Source organism: Bactrocera dorsalis, chromosome 5 (assembly GCF_023373825.1).
Source record: "Bactrocera dorsalis isolate Fly_Bdor chromosome 5, ASM2337382v1, whole genome shotgun sequence".
Taxonomy (NCBI): Eukaryota; Metazoa; Arthropoda; class Insecta; order Diptera; family Tephritidae; genus Bactrocera; species Bactrocera dorsalis.
The window spans coordinates 19363630-19384713 of record NC_064307.1 but is presented as its reverse complement, the minus strand read 5'-3'; the positions used below and the strand labels follow the sequence as shown (position 1 = coordinate 19384713).

The 21084-nt window shown below is 37.6% G+C and overlaps 6 protein-coding genes across 7 annotated transcripts in view; 1 reads left to right on the top strand and 5 right to left on the bottom strand.

The window, feature by feature from the left end:
- The window catches only part of LOC105225168 (trafficking protein particle complex subunit 11), a 43834-nt gene that overhangs the window by 9868 nt on the left and 12882 nt on the right, over positions 1 to 21084 (top strand). The window lies entirely within an intron of this gene.
- Positions 1582 to 2385, bottom strand: LOC125779015 (seminase-like). Its single transcript, XM_049459337.1, has one exon. It carries the CDS (start codon positions 2347 to 2349, stop codon positions 1582 to 1584), a length of 768 nt encoding a protein of 255 aa, XP_049315294.1. The 5' UTR covers positions 2350 to 2385.
- Positions 2411 to 5953, bottom strand: LOC125779016 (trypsin-like). Its single transcript, XM_049459339.1, has one exon. It carries the CDS (start codon positions 4815 to 4817, stop codon positions 4050 to 4052), a length of 768 nt encoding a protein of 255 aa, XP_049315296.1. The 5' UTR covers positions 4818 to 5953; the 3' UTR covers positions 2411 to 4049.
- Positions 6685 to 11347, bottom strand: LOC125779014 (trypsin I-P38-like). The gene has a single exon (XM_049459336.1). The coding sequence runs from the start codon at positions 10675 to 10677 to the stop codon at positions 9910 to 9912; it is 768 nt and encodes a 255-aa protein (XP_049315293.1). The 5' UTR covers positions 10678 to 11347; the 3' UTR covers positions 6685 to 9909.
- On the bottom strand, positions 15244 to 16281 carry LOC125779018 (trypsin alpha-3-like). Its single transcript, XM_049459341.1, has one exon. It carries the CDS (start codon positions 16150 to 16152, stop codon positions 15388 to 15390), a length of 765 nt encoding a protein of 254 aa, XP_049315298.1. The 5' UTR covers positions 16153 to 16281; the 3' UTR covers positions 15244 to 15387.
- Positions 19103 to 20420, bottom strand: LOC105225165 (trypsin alpha-3). The gene has a single exon (XM_011203506.3). The coding sequence runs from the start codon at positions 20252 to 20254 to the stop codon at positions 19469 to 19471; it is 786 nt and encodes a 261-aa protein (XP_011201808.2). The 5' UTR covers positions 20255 to 20420; the 3' UTR covers positions 19103 to 19468.

The window sequence follows — 21084 nt, the reverse complement described above, 5'->3', positions numbered from 1 at the left end:
ATGCGTATAATAACAGCAAAGTATTATTTCGTGATTTTTATGAATAGAAATTTTCCGATCCTTTGTATTGCAATGCTATTAGAGACACGTGTTGAGCAATCGAACCAAATTAAATATATTTACTTAGCGAGTTTATAAAATTATACCAATTTAAATTGTGTATTGCTGCATATTTACATGTATTGCTACAAATAAAAGGGGGTTTCTCTTTATAAATTATCTCGTTCGACCAACGGCTCGTGTAGTGCATTAACTGCTGTCACATTCGGAAATTTAAATAAATAAGTGTTAACAACAGCAGGTTCCGAATTTTTGCCATTACTTTCCGAAATTAAAATTAAAAATTTTTCAAAAATTTCGGATTTAAAACTTTAAATTTACTTAACAATAGCAAAATCAGAATTAAAATTTTAAATATAAATTGTTTGAATGTGTAAGTTTGCCGAAGCTCTGCTGTAGAATATTGAAGATGATGGCTCTGTACGAACTCTTGTTAAAAATGATAGAAAATGAAAAATGTACTTTCAAAAACCTCCAAGGCCTGAATCGAAGCGAGATTGTCCGCATAGACTATAGACTTTACATATCCCCACAAGAAAAAGTCTAAGGGTGTGATATCATACGATCTTGATGGCCAATCGACCGGCCCAAAACGTTAAATTATATGGTCACCGAAGTGTTCTCTCAATAAATCCATTGATTGATGCAATGTGTAGGACGTGGCGTCGTCTTGTTGAAACCAAGTATCGGCGAGGTCACGAGGTTGACGGTTACGTTCTCGCCGGTATCTGTTATGACGAAATATGGACCGGTGACACCACTGCCCTCCAAACCACACCAAAACGTTGGTTTTTCTGAATGAAATGGCAGCTCTTGAATCTCTTCAGGTTGCTCTTCGTCCCAAATGCAGCAATTTCGCTTCTTTACACACCCATTAAACCAGGAATGGACCCCATCGCCGAACGAAATTTGGGACAATGATTCATATCCAACATTTCGTGAAGATATTTCGTCAAATAAAAAAGTTTTCCATACAAGAACTTAAATTTCATAGTTCAGTTTCTACGACAGCTATATGTTATAGTATATAGTATACAAACAGAGGGACAGACATACACGGCTAAATCGATTCAAATTGTCACGCTGTTCATTTATACTTGTATATACATATATATTTTTAACATAGTCTCTGTCATTTTCTTCCGTATGTATAACCTGTTCAGGTATAAAAATGCTATAAACAATAACTTCCACTCGGAAATCTTATGTTATAGCTATTCACAACCAATTTGCAGTGAATACTTAAATCAATATAGAAATACTAGCTTTATTTACAAATATAATAAAATCATAAAATTTATTTGCTTTAATGCTTTTTTACTCATCAAGTAGAGCACATTTTGTAGTTGATATTATACTTGACCCTGAACTTCATGCTTAAACAAAACTACAGCTGTAATTCTTCAGCAAAGCTGACACTGTAAACAACAAATAAAACAAAAAGTTATTAACTTTTTCCGACTAAGAATTCGGTTAAATATTTATTGCGGTAAACAAAACAAATTACAATAAATATTGACATTATTGTGCCAATGCGCGGTTTATAAACCTCCGCACCATCGGTACACTTGTATAGACACCAGGATAGTTTGGACGTGCACAGCCGTTACCAAACGAAACAATGCCGCACACACGTCCATTGTGTATCGCCGGGCCACCAGAATCACCCGAGCATGAGTCTTTCCTCCCAGGAACACCAGCACAAAACATGGTCCTTGTCAGAGCTTGAATACCGCTATATTGTCTTCGGCATCTCGCTTTTCGTATAACTGGTACATTTGCTCTACGCAAAACTTGCGATGCAGTACTACTACTTTCCGAAGTCGTTCCCCAGCCTAAGATTGTCATTCTAAGTCCAGCAGTCAATCGAGTATTGCACAGGCCAATGGGTTGTGCATATGTGCCATTGATAGCTCTGGCTAACTTCAATACAGCCACGTCCATTCTTTTAGTTGCTGTCGTGAATCTACGCGGTACGAATGCTCTTGAGACGCGGCGTCTTATACCCGCCTGTGATAACCTAGTGGTATTTGCATGTATGATGAAGCCAGCGCGTCTCTTGCCTTTGATACAATGTGCAGCTGTCAGGACGTGAGTTGTCGATATCAAAGTGCCACCACACTCGAATTTACCATTGTAACGGATTTGCACCATATATGGTGCCCTAGCAATGGTCGTAGTTTGACCACCAACAATCCGAAGAGTTGCATCAGCTGCTAATGTTGTTCTGTGGCATAGCCACATAAACATGAAAGCAGAAATTACTAACTTCAAGTACCTGTGCGACATTGTAGTGCTTTGCGTTGACTGTGACTGACTAGCGTCCGAAGTTTCCTTAAATTACGTTAAGTGCGGAAGTAATCACCTACTGGAGGTACATAGGAAGCAACTGTTCAAATAATTTATACTAAAACTAATATTAAATTAGGTAAATTACCAGAAAGAATGTTTTGGGCTAAAAACCAAAACAAACCTTTGTTTTTTCTGAATAAAATGGCAGCTCTTGAATTATTTTCAGGTTGCTTTTCGTTCCAAATGCGACAATTACGCGTGTTCACATACTCATTGAGCCGGGAATGGGCCTCATCGCAAAACTAAATTCTGCTCGAAAACGTCGGATTATCTTGGAACTTTTCAAGAGGGCATACAGTGAAGCGATTACACTTGGCAAGGTCATTCACCTTACAAAAGCTGTAGTTTGTACGCTTTCACGACGTAAAATGCTACAAGTCGTTCCATACGTCAGTCCGAATAGTTGCGAACGACGCCGAATCGATCCTCCACGGTATTCGTGTGCTGGACGTGGTCTATTCGGTCGAATACTGTGTCTCAACATACATAAGTGATGGTGTTTCGGATATCAGTACGCTGATTATAATGATCATCATTTGAGTGAAGCGTGGAAAACACATTCTTTACAAAACGTTAATTTTCAAAATAAAGTTGAACGATTTTTAAACTTTGTTCAGGCGTAATAGCCCTGACAGACGACAGCGCTTATTTGCATTAGCGGGCTTAATTTACATTTACTTGCGCATTTGACCCATGTTAATGCAAATTTGTAATGCACAAGAATTTCGTGCATTTAGCTGAATTTACCAAATTTGAGTAGGCAACACTGCTCAAAAATGGCCGATTTTTGCTATTTTTTAACAGATGTCGCTGGAAGTCTGCCGACTCTTTTGCGTTTACAGCATCAGAGGTAAGCAGTTCCGTTGCCGTCTGTCACCATAAAATTTCAATGCGCATTAGCGTTGCTTAATGCGTATTAATTTTGCTCATCTGTCAGGGCTATAAGTCTTTCCGTGATGAAATGCAAAACAATACTGAACAAAAATAACATGACAGCTTTGCACTACTCACGCGTAATCTCCCGTAATCTTGATCACCCGGTGTAACATATTATGTAGCAGCCATGCAAACAAACCGATCCAAATCAAATCCTTTTTTATTTGACACGATTTAAGCTGTACAGGCTCTGATTTAGTTATCAACTGCTCAACCCCTTTGTTCCATCACAAGGCGCACTACGGCGTACTTTCTGAACTATGACATGTCATGAAACATTCATACGACTGTGATATCGTAATTTTAGACTCACTGTGTCGTTTCAGCGGTGTCGTAATGCCGTGCAAACCTGATTGTGCTCATTAAATAATGGCCATTAATTGACTAATATATCGGCTAAAGTCAACCCAATAAATTGATATCTTCATAATCAGTTTCTTTTTTGTCAAAATGTAAATTAACAATGGCTCCAAAAAGCCGGCAGTTTCGAAAATCCCATTTCCTTTGTTAGAAGTCAAGGCTTAACTCATTTGTGTTTTATCTCCGGTATGCTAAACCATTTATAATACATACATACTCGTATCTATAATATTTATTATTGTATATTTTATTTTAAATAATTACAATATCTTTAATCGTAATAGCCAAGCAAAGATAACAGTACTTATTGCAAAAACATACAATTCTGCTCCACTTCCTGCTTACGGATACTTTTTAAGCGCATATTCAATGAAACTATACACCTTGCTTATATCTGTGTAAACGGTTGGATATTTGACACGCGCACAACCCACGCTCCACGAAACAATGCCAGCCTGTTTACCATTGCATACCATCGGACCGCCAGAATCACCTTTGCAGGGTGCGTGTTTGTTATCCCGTTCCGCAGCGCACATCATAGATTGTGTAATAACACGCATGCCGCGATATTTGTGCTGACAAACTTCCCGACTCATGATAGGTACGTGGATCTCTTGCAATTGTTCTGAGAGGTCGCCGCTTTCTTTGGTTCTGCCATGACCAATAACCAGGCAACTCGTACCGGCAGCGACCGCGCTCCTATCCAATGGTATTACCGATGCATTCGGTATGGCAGAGGAGAGTATCAACACCGCTAAATCATAACCATAATTTCTTTTCGTCATAACGTATTCTTTTGGAATCAGCACGTACTTGATCGTTCTCTCCACTCCAATGTCGCTGAAATTAATGGTGTCCGCGTGTACGCTCAGCTCCTCAACATTTCTGCCCTTGACACAGTGTGCTGCCGTGAGTACAGCATTGTTCCGCACCAACGAACCGCCGCAAGTGAACTCTCCATAATAGTGCAGACGCACATAGTAAGGATATATCTTTTGTGTCACCGCACTGCCGTCGACAATACGCTCGAACATTTGTTGCCCATAAATATGGCCAAATGCCAAACCTAATATTAATTGCAAAACTAATTGTCGACTAAATTGACACATAGTAAGTCACTGGCACAACTGAATGCGTTCCCGTGGGGGCGTAGTGCTTTTATACATCCGTAGGGTTTATCAAAACCGACGTTTCGAATCGCTGAGTTCTCGCTCAGTTTTTCAGTTCATGACTCTTTATTTCGTGCGAAATTTACAAAGACTTATTGGAATAATTTCGGTACCCATAAGTATATCAGTCATCAGAATTGCACATAAAGTTTCGGCAAAATTCTTAGTAGTGCTAGACATTCTTTTAAATATGTGATCATACTTTTTTATGGCACGATTCCGATTACTTTGGCGGTCGGCGACTAAATTCATTCAATTCATTTCATTTGAAAATTGTCAAGAGTTACTTAAAAAAATCTTTTATTTTCCTGTGGCACTTTGGTTTTTCAGAATTTTCTTGGATTAAATTTTCAATGTCTTCAAAGGGCTCTAAGGGATCTATATTGTTATGCAAAAAATTGACATGTAGCGAGTCTAAGATTTGAGCGGTGTTTAATGCAAGTATCAGATTTCGCGAACACTTCCTCATCTTCAATTGAATTTTAATTGACTGCCAATACGTCCGCAACAATATCCTCTCCGGACATGGTTCCAAAGCCGACAAGTTCATTATAGCATTGAGTGTATTCGTTGTCAAGTGTGCGCCATTCATAGTGTTCGCCTTCAGTGGCTGCAATCTCATCTGTAACTTAAATGTTGTCAATGCCTGCCTGAAATTAACGAATTTCTACCTTTTAGAGACAATTACTAATTGTTTGCTCGTTAACAAAGTTCCAAGCACGATCTGCATAACTCATATACTCCAAAATAGTGAGTGATTCCAGGAATCAATTATATCGTAGATAGGCCCTTCTCCAACGCACAAATTTATTTTTTTAATAAAGATTTGCCGGTATTACATTTTTAAATCAGATACCTTGATCAAGTGGCGGTATAAGGGCAGTTGTATTTGGTAACAAAAAAATCCAATAATATTGTTCGATATGTACATTTGTACCTGCCGGTTGCATTGCATAGAAACAGAAATGTGAGACGATGCTTTTGAGTTTTGAATCCCTATGGATTCCCATACTTGCCTTTGTACCTTCCATTTTCATCGGCATTAAACATGCAATCGGGAGAAAATTTGTCCAGAATATGAGGCAAACGGTTAGAGACGAAGGCTTCTGGACTTGTTGCATTATTTTCGCCAGTTGCTTCAGCATTTCGCCTTGGCACCAACACTGCCACCAACTACGGTCTGGCACATAATCTTCATTTAATTTAAAAGCAAATTCATGTGCTTTAGAAAGCAACACAGGTCCGCTAACAATTCCATTTTGAGAACGAATTTGGGTAAACCAGGGCAACAGAGTACCCGTTTCCTATTGGGATTTGTTATGGCGCGGATCTTGCCCTCATTGATTTTAATGCGCGATATAGTGCTAATACTTACTTGTACTTAGCCGCAATGATTTTTAGATCTTTGGTAGTTTTTAGATAATTTCAAGCTCCAATTTTTTATTTGGCTGTTAGAACACGAAGCGACATTGTTACAAGTGTATTACGAAATCATATTGGGTTGTCAAAAAAGTCTTGCGGTATTTTCGCTAGTTGGCGCTGAAAGCGTGTAGTTCTAGTTTTATTCGTCGCATCGGGTCATGCTATACCTTTTTGGAAAGCTCATTTCACACGCTAACACGCGTTTGATTGATTGTCGTTTCTTTTAAGTCGTTCGTGAGTTATAGCGTCGCAAACATGGAGCAAAATAAAGAGAAAATACGGCATATTTTACAGTACTACTACGATAAAGGCATAAATGCATCTCAAGCCGCCAATAAAATTTGTGCAGTTTATGGACCCGATACAGTTTCCATTTCTACCGCACAACGATGGTTTCAACGTTTTCGTTCTGGTGTAGAGGTGGTCGAAGATGCGCCACGCTCCAGAAGGCCTGTCGTCGAAAATTGCGATAAAATCGCTGAATTGGTCGAAAGAGACCGGCATAGTAGCAGCCGTAGCATCGGTCAAGAGCTGGGCATGAGTTATCAAAATTTCATTTCAATTTCAATAAAAAAAAAAAAAAATTCAATAAAAATACCGCAAGACTTTTTTGACAAACCATTATTTAATATAAATATTTTCAAACTTCGGGATGACTTTGTACCACATATATCGGCCAATATGTGAGTTATTCCAATGAAAAAAGAGAGCGTGTTTTATTCACAACAGTGTATCTTTGTGGATAAAATAGATAAATTTGAGCGAAAACATGGCCTTGTCCCTATATAACTAACATCAGGATTTTCAAACATCCGACTAACTTTACTCTGATAAAAAAATTGGTTTCTGTAGGCAAAACTTATGTCGAAATCCAAAATATTTTTGGTTGCTCACAATGGTACGTAACGCTATCAAGTACTAACCAAGTAATAAAAAACATGGAAAAAAGCCAGCAATGTCAGCGAAATAAATCGATTCTTTTGTCAAAAGATGCCTTTAATGTATGTATGTATGTAGCTGCAATTATTGAAACTGTACACCGACTTTTACGCGATCACGACATGAGTGCCCACAGTCCAAGAAAAGTGCCGTTATTGTCTAAAACGCAAGTTGAAAAAAGACTTCGATTCGCCAAAGACCCTTTAAAGTGGTCTCCGACAAAATGGCGGAACATTTTATGGTAGGACGAATCGAAGATTGTTAAGTATAGCGGAAAGGAATCGCGTCAATATGTAAGACGTCATACCATACCCTTATACCAGCCGAAGTTTAGTATACAACAAAATCGGTAAATCATGGAAATGCGAGTATCATGGTTTGGTCATGCCTTTTTTGGCAAGGTAAAGGACCGATTCATTGAATTAAAGAAAACATGACTTGTGATTCGTATGTCGAAATACTTGTGAAAACCATGTGTCATATCCCAAGCACACAAGTAAAGTTGCTAAAAGATGGTTTGAGGAAAGGGATGTAAAGGTAATGGAATGGCTGCTAAAGTCCCCAGCTATCAACTCCAAAATTTGTGGACTGATGTCAAGGCGGCAATAGCAAGATGTAAGCCGACATCAACCACCCAGCTGTGGAAGACTGTGAAGAACGCATGGGGGTCTATTTCCAACGAAAGATGCCAAAAACTCGTTGACTCAAAGCCACGACGCTGTGCTGCAATACCAGAAAATTAAGATTCCGCAACTTAATACTAAGTAATTTCATTAAAAAAAAACAACATCCATTTTGAAAAAGAAATAAAAAAATAATATTTTACTTTCGGGTTTAATACGAGGGCTGCTATATATATTTCTGGCCTAATGATGAAAATATTCATATTTATCAACGAAAATGTTTTTTTTTTTCGTTGGATTTGGCTCGTCTTGGAAGACTCACACGGTCGATTGCTGTTTTGTTTCGGGCTCATACGCATAGATCCATGATTCGTCACCTGTGACGATCTTATAAACGTCTTTTGAAGCACCGCGATCGTATTTTTTTTGCATTTCTTTACACCAATCCACACGAGCCTTTTTTGAGCGATTGTCAAATTGTGCGGGATCCAACGAGAACAAACCTTTTTTACGGCCAGGTGTTCATGCAATATCGAATGTATGCTGGTAGGAGAAATGCATAGGCATGCCTCTATCTGAGGGTATGTTACATGACGGTCTTGCATTATCAGTTCACGTACGGCATCGATGTTTTCTGGCACAACGGCTGTTTTTGGACGACCTTCACGGAATTCGTCTTTGAGCGAGCGTCGGCCACGATTGAATTCGTTGTACCAGTTTTTCACAGTGCTATAGGATGGTGCTTCATAGCCATACAAAGATTTTAGTTCATCGATGCACTCTTGTCGTGATAATCCACGTCGAAAGTTGTGAAAAATGATCGCACGAAAATGTTCACGAGTTAATTCATTTTTTGGCCGAGATGAATTTTTTAATTCCCTGTAAATAAAACAATTCACGATTAAATGACAAAACGTTCTGAGTGATGTTATGCTAAAAAATGTCAAACTTTCCAATGGAAATGTCAGATTGCACCTGGCAACACTTAGTGTTGCCTAGTCCAGAAATATATATAGCAGCCTACGTATGTTACACTACCAGGTTATTGGCCGTCAAACTTCCTCATAAATTTTATTGATATATTTAAGTATAATTCATTGAAATTAGTTTTTTTTGTTTCACTTACTGTTTTTTTTTTATAAAGGCGATATCGCATACTTTTTAACAGTTCGTTTTTACGGTTGCACACTACTGAGATTTTGACCGCAACTGTACACATATATAACACACATGACACATACATTTATTTAGTTTTTACGCTCTCAAATGTGATCTCAGTATCAACTGCCGTTAGAACAAAGTTATAGAATATTTTTTTTACAGAATGAACTTCTAGGCAATTAACCTCCTGCGCTCCCGAAACCATTTTATACAATACTTTAAGTCATAATCGTACCTCACAAACAAAATGAGCACTTTGTCTTCGCTATTGGAGCCCTTGACACCATGTTCTGACGGGAACCGTCCAGGGAGGGCGTACCACACAAATAATCAGAAGGGGCAAGGTCTGGGCTATAGTGCGATTAAGGCAAAACTTCCCAGCTTTTGTTTTCTAAATAGTTTTCATTTACTTGGCGCCAGGGATATTCTGTTAGCCCTAATGAAACAGGCCTGCGACTGTAATATCGTAATTTTAAACTCACTGGACAAAAATCTCATTATGCTCAAAAAATAATGGCCATTAATTGACTAATATATCGACTAAAGTCAACCCAATAAATTGATATCCTCATAATCAGTTTCTTGTTTGTCAGAATGTAAATTAACTTTTGAAATTTCAAATTTGGCTCCAAAAAGCCGACAGTTTCGAATAACCACATTTTCGGTAGTAAAAGTCAAGGCTTACCTGATTTGTGCTTAGTTTTGTTTCCGGCATACGAAACCATTTATAATACATTCATATGTACAATATATACAAAATTTTAGATTATAATTTTTATAAATAACTACATTTAAATAATTGCAATATCTTTAATCGTAATAGCATTAAGTCAAGCAAAGATAACAGTACTTATTGCAAAAACATATAATTCTGCTCCACTTCCTGCTTACGCATACATTTTAAGTGCCTTTTCAATGAAACTATACACCTTGCTAACATCTGTGTAAACGGTCGGATATTCGACACGCCCACAACCCACGCTCCACGAAACAATGCCAGCCTGTTTACCATTGCATATCATCGGACCGCCAGAATCACCTTTGCAGGGTGCGTGTTTGTTATCCCGTTCCGCAGCGCACATCATAGATTGTGTAATTACGCGGATACCGCGATATTTGTGCTGACAAACTTCTCGACTCATGATAGGTACGTGGATCTCTTGCAATTGTTCTGAGAGGTCGCCGTTTTCTTTGGTGTAACCATGACCAATAACCAGGCAACTCGTACCGGCAGTGACCGCGCTTTTATCCAATGGTATCACCGATGCACTCGGTATGGCAGAGGAGAGTATCAACACCGCTACATCATAATCATAATTTATTTTCGCCATAACGTATTCTTTTGGAATTACCGCGTACTTGATTGTTCTAACCACTCCAGTGTCGCCCAAATTAATGGTGTCCGCGTGTACGCGCAGCTCCTCCATATTTATGCCATTGACACAGTGTGCTGCCGTGAGTACAGCATTATTCCGCACCAACGAACCGCCGCAAGAGAACTCTCCATAATAGTGCAGACGCACATAATAAGGATATCTCTGTTGCGTCACCGCACTGCCGTCGACAATACGCTCGAACATTTGTTGCCCATAAGTATGGCCAAATGCCATACCTAATATTAATTGCAAAACTAATTGTCGACTAAATTGACACATAGTAAGTCACTGGCACAACTGAATGCGTTCCCGTGGGCGCGTAGTGCTTTTATACATCCGTAGGGTTTATCAAAATCGACGTTTCGAATCGCTGAGTTCTCGCTCAGTTTTTCAGTTCATGACTCTTTATTTCGTGCGAAATTTACAAAGACTTATATGGAATAATTTCGGTACCCATAAGTATATCAGTCATCAGAATTGCACATAAAGTTTCGGCAAAATTCTTAGTAGTGCTAGACATTCTTTTAAATATGTGATCATACTTTTTTATGGCACGATTCCGATTACTTTGGCGGTCGAGGACTGATTTCATTCAATTCATTTCATTTGAAAATTTTCAGGTGTTACTTAAAAAATCTTTTTTTTTCTGGCACTTTTGTTTTTCAGAATTTTCTTGGATTAAATTTTCAATGTCTTAAAAATGCTCTAAGGGATCTATATTGTTATGCAAAAAGTAGACATGTAGCGAGTCTAAGATTTGAGCGGTGTTTAATGCAAGTATCAGATTTCAAGAACACTTCCCCATCTTAAATTGAATTTTAATTGACTGCCAATACGTCCGCAACAATATCCTCTCCGGACATGGTACCAAAGCAGACAAGTTCATTACCGCATTGAGTGTATTCGTTATCAAGTGTGCGCCATTCATAGTTTTCACCTTCAGTGGCTGCAATCTGTCTGTAACTTAAATGTTGTCATTGCCTGCCTGAAATTAACGAATTTCTACAATTAGACAATTACTAATTGTTTGCTGCTTAACAAAGTTCCAAGCACGATTTGCATAACTCATATACTCCAAAATAGTGAGTGATTTCAGGAATTCAATTATATTGTAGATAGGCCCTTCTCCAACACACAAATTTATTTTTTTTTTAATTAAGATTTGTCGGTATTACATTTTTAAATGAGATACCTTAATCAAGTGGCTGTATAAGGGCAGTTGTATCCCTTTGGATTCTCATACTTGCCTTTGTACCTTCCATTTTCATCGGCATTAAATATGCAATCGGGAGAAAATTTGTCCAGAATATGAGGCAAACGGTTAGAGACGAAGGCTTCTGGACTTGTTGCAACGCTGCGACCAACTACGGTCTGGCACATAATCTTCATTTAATTTAAAAGCAAATTCATGTGCGTTAGAAAACAGCACAGATCCGCTAGCAATTCCATTTTGAGAACGAATTTGGGTAAACCAGGGCAACAGAGTTCCCCTTTCGTATTGGGATTTGTTATGGCGCGGATCTTGCCCTCATTGATTTTAATATGTCATATAGTGCTAATACTTACTGGTACTTAGCCGCAATGATTTTTTGATCTTTGGTAGTTTTTAGATAATTTCAAGCTCCAATTTTTTATTTGGCTGTTAGAACACGAAGCGACATTGTAGCAGGTGTACTCGTATTACGAAATCATATGTTTGACAGTCGATAAATCGATAGAATGAATTCAGTGTTTCAGTGTGCTTAAGGTGTTAGGTGGGTTTGAAAATTAAAAAAAATCGTTTTTTTTTTCTGTATTTTATTAAATTCTACAACACCTCTAGAATATTGTCCCAAATTTTCAAGTTGAACCGAGTAATAGTTTCGGCGATACAGTCTTGAGAACTTGTGCGGTTGAGGCTGGCTGGGCTAAGTGCGCCGTCTTTAAACGCGTTTTTCTCGAAACTGAGTTTTTAAAGTCGTTGTACACGATTTCTCGAAAAGTTTTGGACCGATTAGTTCGAATTGTGCACACATCTTTAAAATAACATTATCTGTTTTTTTTAGTTATTTTTTTATTTCATTACATCTGATTTTTTTTTAATCAATAAATGGCGAAAATTTTGCTAAAATATTAGATTTTTTTTCAAAGTCTGAGAAAAAAATTAAAATTTTAATATTTCTTTTTTTATTTCCTGCGTTCAAAAAAGAGATTTATATATGTACTTACGGAATGTACTTAGTTTTGTAATTTTAGATGAACCAATAAAAAGTTATGCTGTCCACGGCGAGAGCACTTTTTGCGTAAGACACCCAGGGAGATAAGGTCTCATCGGCTGAATTTTCAACATTTTTATATCAAAAGTTCAGAAGACATTGCTCAAATATGTACCTTTAATATGCCAAATACATATATTCAAAAAAATGTCAAAATATACTTTTGTTTGTACCTCTGAAAATCACCTTACCCCTTAAAACAGATTAAAATTTGTGGTACGATTTAATTTTGCTGAAATTTTTTTTGCATAAACGCGATATTTTTGTTATAAACGATTTGTATTCCAAAAACCAATATCATATAATAAAACCGTGAATATGACGTTGAAATATGAAAATTTTGTGTATAACCAAAGGTAGAAATCAAGCGTTTCGTCATATAACCGATACCTACTGTATGAGGAAAACGAGCGTTGCCTCATCTTAAACACCAAATTTAAAGGCCAGAGACATTAAATTTTAGACTCCGGTACCTATAGTTGACTTTTGATTGAAAATGTCGGTCAATGTGTGATATACATATACATATATAACTGAAATTAAGGGATCCATCTCTTATAATGATATGTCTGTATACCAAAAATGGGTTCAATTGAACCAATACTTCCCTTAGCCCCAATATATTTAATATAAAGACTTTCAAATTTCGGGATGACTTTGTACCACATATATCGGCCAATATGTGAGTTATTCCAATGAAAAAAGAGAGCGTGTTTTATTCATAACAGTGTATCTTTGTGGATAAAATAGATAAATTTAAGCGAAAACATGGCCTATATAATTAACATCAGGATTTTCGAACATCCGACTGACTTTACTCTGGTTAAAAAAGAAATTGATTTCTGATGGCAAAACTTATGTCGAAATCCAAAATATTATTGGTTGCTGACTTTTACGCGATCACGACATGAGTGCGTACAGGCCAAGAAAACTGCCGTTATTGTCTAAAACGCAAGTTGAAAAAAGACTTCGATTCGCCAAAGACCCTTTAAAGTGGTCTTCGACAAAATGGCGGTGACACCAGTGACTAGGTCAGACGAATCGAAATTTGTTAAGTATGGCGGAAAGGGATCGCGTCAATATGTAAGACGTCCACCCAATACCGTATACCAGCCGAAGTATAGTATACAACAAAATCGGTAAAACATGGAAATGCGAGTATCATGGTTTAGGCATGCCTTTCTTGGCAAAGCATACTCGTAGAACCGATTCATTGAATTAAGGGAAACATGACTGCTGATTCGTATGTCGAAATACTTGTGAAAACCATGTGTCATATGCAAATGAAGAAATGCCGCTTGTTTGGATGTTCCAGCACAGCAACGATCCCAAGCACACAAGTAAAGTTGCAAAAAGGTGGTTTGAGGAAAGGGATGTAAAGGTAATGGAATGGCTGCTAAAGACCACAGATATCAATCCTGTCAAAAAGTTGTGGACTGATGTCAAGGCGGCAATAGCAAGATGTAAGCCGACATCAACCACCCAGCTGTGGGAGACTGTGAAGAACGCATGGGGGTCTATTTCCAACGAAAGATGCCAAAAACTTGTTGACTCAAAGCCATGACGCTGTGCTGCAATACTTGAAAATAAAGATTACGCAACTCAATACTAAGTAATTTCATTAAAAAAAAAACAACATCCATTTTGAAAAAGAAATAAAAAAATAATATTTTACTTTCGGGTTTAATATGTTAAACTACCAAGTTTTTGACCGCCAAAATTCCTAATAAGTTTTATTAATATATTTATAATTCATTGAAATGAGTTTTTTTGTTTTACTTACTGTTCGGGTTTATGGTATGAAATATATTTTTTATAAAGGCGATATCGCATACTTTTTAACAGTTCCGTTTTTACGGTTGCACACTACTGAGAATTTGACCGCAACTGTACACATATATAACACACATGACACATACATTTATTTAGTTTTTACACTCTCAAATGTGATCTCAGTATCAACTGCCGTTAGAACAAAGTTATAGAATATTTTTTTTACAGAATGAACTTCTAGGCAATTAACCTCCTGGGCTCCCGAGATGAAACCATTTTATACAATACTTTAAGTCATAATCGTACCTCGCAAACAAAATGAGCACTTTGCCTTCGCTATTGGAGCCCTTGATACACTGTTCGGATGTGAACCGTATACTAGAGAGGGCGTACCACACAAATAGTCAAAAGGGACAAGGTCTGGGCTATAGGGCGATTGAGGCAAAATTTCCCAGCTGTTGTTTTCCAAATAGTTTCCATTTACTTGTCGCCAGGGATATTCTGTTAGCCCTAATGAAACAGGCCTGCGACTGTGATATCATAATTTTAAACTCACTGGACAAAAATCTCATTATGCTCAAAAAATAATGGCCATTAATTGACTAATATATCGACTAAAGTCAACCCAATAAATTGATATCCTCATAATCAGTTTCTTGTTTGTCACAATGTAAATTAACTTTTGAAATTTCAAATTTGGCTCCAAAAAGCCGACAGTTTCGAATAACCACATTTCCTTTGTTAAAAGTCAAGGCTTACCTGATTTGTGCTTAGTTTTGTTTCCGGCATACGAAACCATTTATAATACATTCATATGTACAATATATACAAAATTTTAGATTATAATTTTTATAAATAACTACATTTAAATAATTACAATATCTTTAATCTTAATAGTATTAAGTCACGCAAAGATAACAGTACTTATTGCAATCACATACAATTTTGCTTCACTTCCTGCTTACGGATACTTTTTAAGTGCCTTTTCAATGAAACTATACACCTTGCTTACATCTGTGTAAACGCCCGGATATTTGACACGCCCACAACCCATACCCCATGAAACAATGCCAGCCTGCTTACCGTTGCATATCATCGGACCGCCAGAATCACCCGAACACGAATCCTTTTTACCCGGTTCCGAAGCGCACATCATATATTGTGTAATAGCGCCGGTACCGCGATATTTGCGCTGACAAACTGCCCGACTCACGACAGGCACTTGGATCTCTTGCAATTGTCGTGAGACGACGCCGTTTTCTTTGGTGTAACCATGACCAATAACCAGGCAACTCGTACCGGCAGCGACCGCGCTCTTTTCCAATGATATTACCGATAAACTAGCACTCGGTATGGCAGAGGAGAGTATCAACACCGCTACATCATAATTTAGTGTTGCCGCATTGTATGTTTTTGAAACCAGCGCGTTCTTGATCGTTCTCACCACTCCAGTGTCGCCCAAATTAATGGTGTCCGCGTGTACGCGCAGCGCCTTCACACTGCCGCCCTTGACACAGTGTGCTGCCGTGAGTACAGCATTGTTCCGCACCAACGAACCGCCGCACTTGAACTCTCCTCGATAGTGCAGACGCACATAATATGGATATTTTTTTTGTGTCACCGCACTCCCGCCAACAATACGCTCGGACACTTGTTGCCCATAAATATGGCCAAATGCAAAATATAATATTAATTGCAAAAGTAATTGTCGACTGAATTGACACATAGCATGTCACTGTCCCAACTGAGTATGTTCCCGTGTGCGCCTAGTGTTTTTATAGATACACACATCTATATACACCTGTGGAGTTTATCGAAATCGGCGTTTCGCATTTGTGAGTGTATCGCTGTGTTCTAGCTCTATTTTTCAGTTCGTGACTTTTTATTTTGTGCGAACTTTACAAAAGCTTATATTGAATAATTTCGTTACCCATAAGCTTATCAGTTATTAGAACTACATATATATATATTTATATCAGATGTTGAAGTCCCTATCGTTTATCATTTATTTACACTCTCAATTGTGAGCTCAGTCTCAACTACAGTCAGAGCAAAATTATACAGATTTTTTTTTTAAAGAAAGTGAACCTCTAGGTATTTAACATCATGCGTTCCCGACATGTACCCTTTTTATACAATGCTTCGGTCATAATAGTACCTCGTCAACAAAATGAGCACTTTGTCTTCGCTGTTAGAGTCGCTTTTAGTTTCCTAACAAAAAAATCAATAAAAGCAGTAAAGTTCAAGTGTTTTTTTTTACATAAAGTTAAGATGACGTCATCCCACTAAGTGAGCTGCCAAATAAAACATTCCTCCTTCTATCATGTATTTTCCCCTGCCCCCAGACTGCTTACGCATTACTTGAGACAAGTTAAAGAAGTTCGATATATTTTTAATATATTTTGTAAATAACGATGGTAAAGGTTGTATCGTCAGATGGCGCTGTAGAGAAGTTGTTCTCAAAAATAGTTTCATATTCGTAAAAAAGGTAAACTTTTGAGTTTAGCATCTGCAGACCGAATAAATACAAGAATAAAAACCAATCACAGGCCCGACTCACAGGAAATAATTCCTATTGACGAACGAATACCCTAAAATTTTGTGAATATTGGAAAAACTTCCATTTTTGAATCCATTTCGCTTAAAGTAAAATTTTATTACAATAATGGGAGAGCAATAATTACAAACTAGTTCTCTTGGAATCCGTTCGAATTAGATGAAATATTTTTGTTATAATAACGGGTGTTTTTAGGTATGCGGTATCGCCAAAGCGTACTTAACAGAAATGTCAAACATATGCGCTTACTTTGACAGCTAGCTGGCTGATAAATACATAACCTACAAAAGCAAAATGAAAATTTGAAAAAAAAAGCGATGTTTCTCAACGTAGTGTCCTTTTAGCTCGATAACCTGGAACCCAGCGATGGTCTATTTTCTTTAGCACTTCTATAAAATATTACGCAATAGTAAATTTCTCTCTCGAAATGCTCTTGTCTCACCCTGTGTGCTTTGGTTTGCAAATTTGAATATGAATCTGTATCAAACAGTAGAATAGCTATTATTTGCTGAATTAAAAAAATTTGCATATATACATAAATGTAAGTATATATGCACATATATATGTACGCATATGGGATTTTTGCGTTTGATTGATCAAAGCAATTAAAAAACTCATTAAATAATTTGTCAACATTGCATATTATTTCTGAGTACAATGGTTGCTGAAACAATACGCAAAATGTCATAACTTTGAATATACATATGTACATATGTATATGGAATGTTAATGTAGTTCTTGAACAACAACAAACAAGAAAACATTTACAAATAAGTATCAGGTCAACGAGGATTGTTGGATGAGGCAAAACTTCCCAGCTGCTGTTTTCCAAATAGTTTTCAACCGGTCTTACAACATAAAGCTGAGGGTGTTCATGATGGAAAATTATTGTCTCGTGCGTAGTTGCCAATTCCGGGCGTTTTTCGGCAATCACTCGCTCCGATTTGATGAATTGTTGTCGAAAGCTTTTTTCAGTAATGGCTTCACCTCGTTTCAGAAGCTCATAATACAGCACGCTCTTCCGATACCATCAAATACAGCTAATTTACTTGTCGTAAGGCATATTCAGCTTTGCCGTTGATTTGGCTGGTTGACCAGATTTTTAAAATGATTTGTTACGTTTACATACAAGGATCGTTCCAAAGTAAACAGGACTTTTTGAATCTAGCGCCCCTGGTGGCACCATCTATATGCCGACTGCGTTAGAATCTGCTATCCTAATCGATTTTCCGGTGAGAATTTCATGACATTTGATCGATTGGAAGTGAAGTTATTGCATTTTAAGTGTCAGTATCCCTGATCACCGGGAATTCCATCGAAACTATGCGTGACTTCATCAAAAATCAGCCGAAATCATCACTGAAATTCATGGAAATGGAATTGAACATCTCCAAAACATCGATTTATCGCATATCGAACATTTTGGCTTACGAAAGTTGTGTGCACGGTTTGTTCCGCACAAATTGACTGACGACCAAAAATTGCTCAGAATCCAACATTCGAAGGACATCATTGTGACCGATTATTTGACCAAAAATCACATTTCAACCACCTGATATGGCACCGTGCGACTTCTTTCTTTTCGGAAAAATACATTTTCCCAAGAAAAAGAAGGGTTATGCAGACGTAGAGGCCATTCAAAAGGCTTGCACCGGCATACTGGCGGCCATACCGTCCAACGAGCTAAAACCCTCGTTTGACATGCTTTTGGACCGTGCAAAAACCTGTATTGAAGCAGAAGGAGACTATTTTGAATAAAATAAATTGATTTTGCTGAAAAACCATTTGTTCTGCTTTTTTAATTCCTGCTTACTTTGGAACTTTACTGCTTTGCACTTGAAAGTTAAGATCAGTTAACATGGTTGTTTCAAGATTCACAAGATCAAGATCAAAAAATTGTTCGCGCACGAAGACTTTCCAACCAAATGCGTGCCTGTTTTTTGAAGCAACTGGATATACCTCAACCTTGCCACTAGAACAACTCAAATAAATTCTGAGTGATATACATACGACCATCTGTTTGTCAATTGTCTGTAAAGAAATCAAGAAAACCAGACGGTTCATTCTTCACAACGCAATGTCTAACTCTCACACATCGACTGAAACAACTGCACTTTTGTGTACTCAAAATATCAAGTAATGAGTCATCCGGCGTCTAATCTTGACTTCGGACTCGAAATGACTTATTTAATTCCCGTAAAAAATATTTTTATTCCCGCAAAGTATAAGTCAACGTTTTTCAACACCTGAAGCGGCTGAACGCATGTTTTCGAAAAAAATTATTGCTTTTGCAGTTAAAATAATTTCGACAAATTATTACGACAAACCTGTCAGATAAAATGTACTACTATTGCAAAGTGGTATGCCTGTTTTCTTTTATTTTACATTTGTGTTATGATATATGCATTTTTCATAGATGAAGTAACTCGTATTAGTGATTCACTCCAAATAGTCGTTAATTCGATACTTAGAAAACTACTAAAATTCACTTAAACCGCTCAAGCGTTCTTTCGATAAAAGTATAAACCCTGCTGATATCGGTATAAACGCCTGGAAATCTGGAATCCGCACATTTCACACCCCATGATACAACACCAGCTAGCCGTCCATTACATACCATTGGTCCACCGGAATCACCTGCACATGAATCTTTTCCCAACTCCCAAGCACAGAGCATATACCGCGTAATATATGCAACACCTGCGTATCTTAGTTGGCAAGCGGTACGACTCAACACCGGTATCCAAACTTCTTGTAATTGTATCGGATTAAATTCACTTTCCTTTGTGCTCCCATGACCGATAACCACACATTTCGTACCAACAGTCACTGCAGTCTTTTGCAATTGAATTGCTGTGAAACTAGAATTTGGTACGGCAGAGGCGAGTATTAACACAGCAACATCGTAGTTCGAGGTACGTTCATTGTATAAATTCGGGATCACCACTTTTTTAACTTTTCTCGCAATTCCTTCATCTCTTAAGTTAATAGTGTCCGCATGTACACGCAATCCGTTTACGTTGGCGTCGCTGACACAGTGAGCTGCTGTGACCACCGCATTATTCCGCACCAACGATCCACCACACACGAATGAGTCTTGGTAATACACACGCACAAAATAGGTGTACTTCTTCTCTGTAACCGAGGTGCCACCCACAATTCTCTCGCCAATGCCTGTGCAAGGTATGTGGTGCCATGAAAGATATATCACTAGTTGGAAAATTAACTTTAGTTTGAAACCCATAGCGTAGTCTTTTGAAACTGAGTACATTCACAGCCGAGTACTATGTATTTATTGAAGTCAAGCCTAAACTCGCGTTTTCGCACGAAAGAAAGTTATTTAGATTTATTTTGACAAGTTTTAACATTCTACATTATATCTGCTTTTAATTATCTCATAAATATTTTAAGTATAGGTTAGTGACTTTAAACTCATTAGTTCATAGTATTGAAAGTCCCGAACAATATCGTTGATAACAGTGTAAAAGTCGTTAAAAATTGCACGTCTTATATTCTATAACTCGTCCCGTTCGTTCATTCATTCATCTAAACCTTGAATTCTCAACATGTTTAAGCGAACTTGTGTTTGATGGAAGCCCCTGCAGCCTAACAACTTTAACATTTTCTTCCTTCTTCATATTTGTTCTACCATATATAACCTACCCACTCCTAAGCTTAAACTACGGGCTTGAAAAGCGTTGCTGGTATTACCTTCTCTAGTATTACGTATGCAAAAATTGCTCATTATTTCGAATCACGTTTCCCCCGTACGCAATTAGTTTTTTTATGTTAAAAAAAGTTAGAGAAAGTTATGAAACTAACGAGCAATTAAACATTAATTAACAAGTACGTCATTTGTACTATGGAATATTTCGATATTTGTCAAAGTGTTTATATTTAACTAAATAATTCCTTCACGTAACTAGTATCTCCTCCATATAGGTAAGGTAATCTCTTCCCAGCGCATGAAGGACTTAAGTGGCAAATACCACTGGCTCTTCTTCCAAGGGGCAGCATTACCAGAAGTATAAACTTCATTAGGCAGTTCAAGGTTACCCTCAGCAGTAAGGATAAATCGAACGATTTCGCTCTCGAGCTACT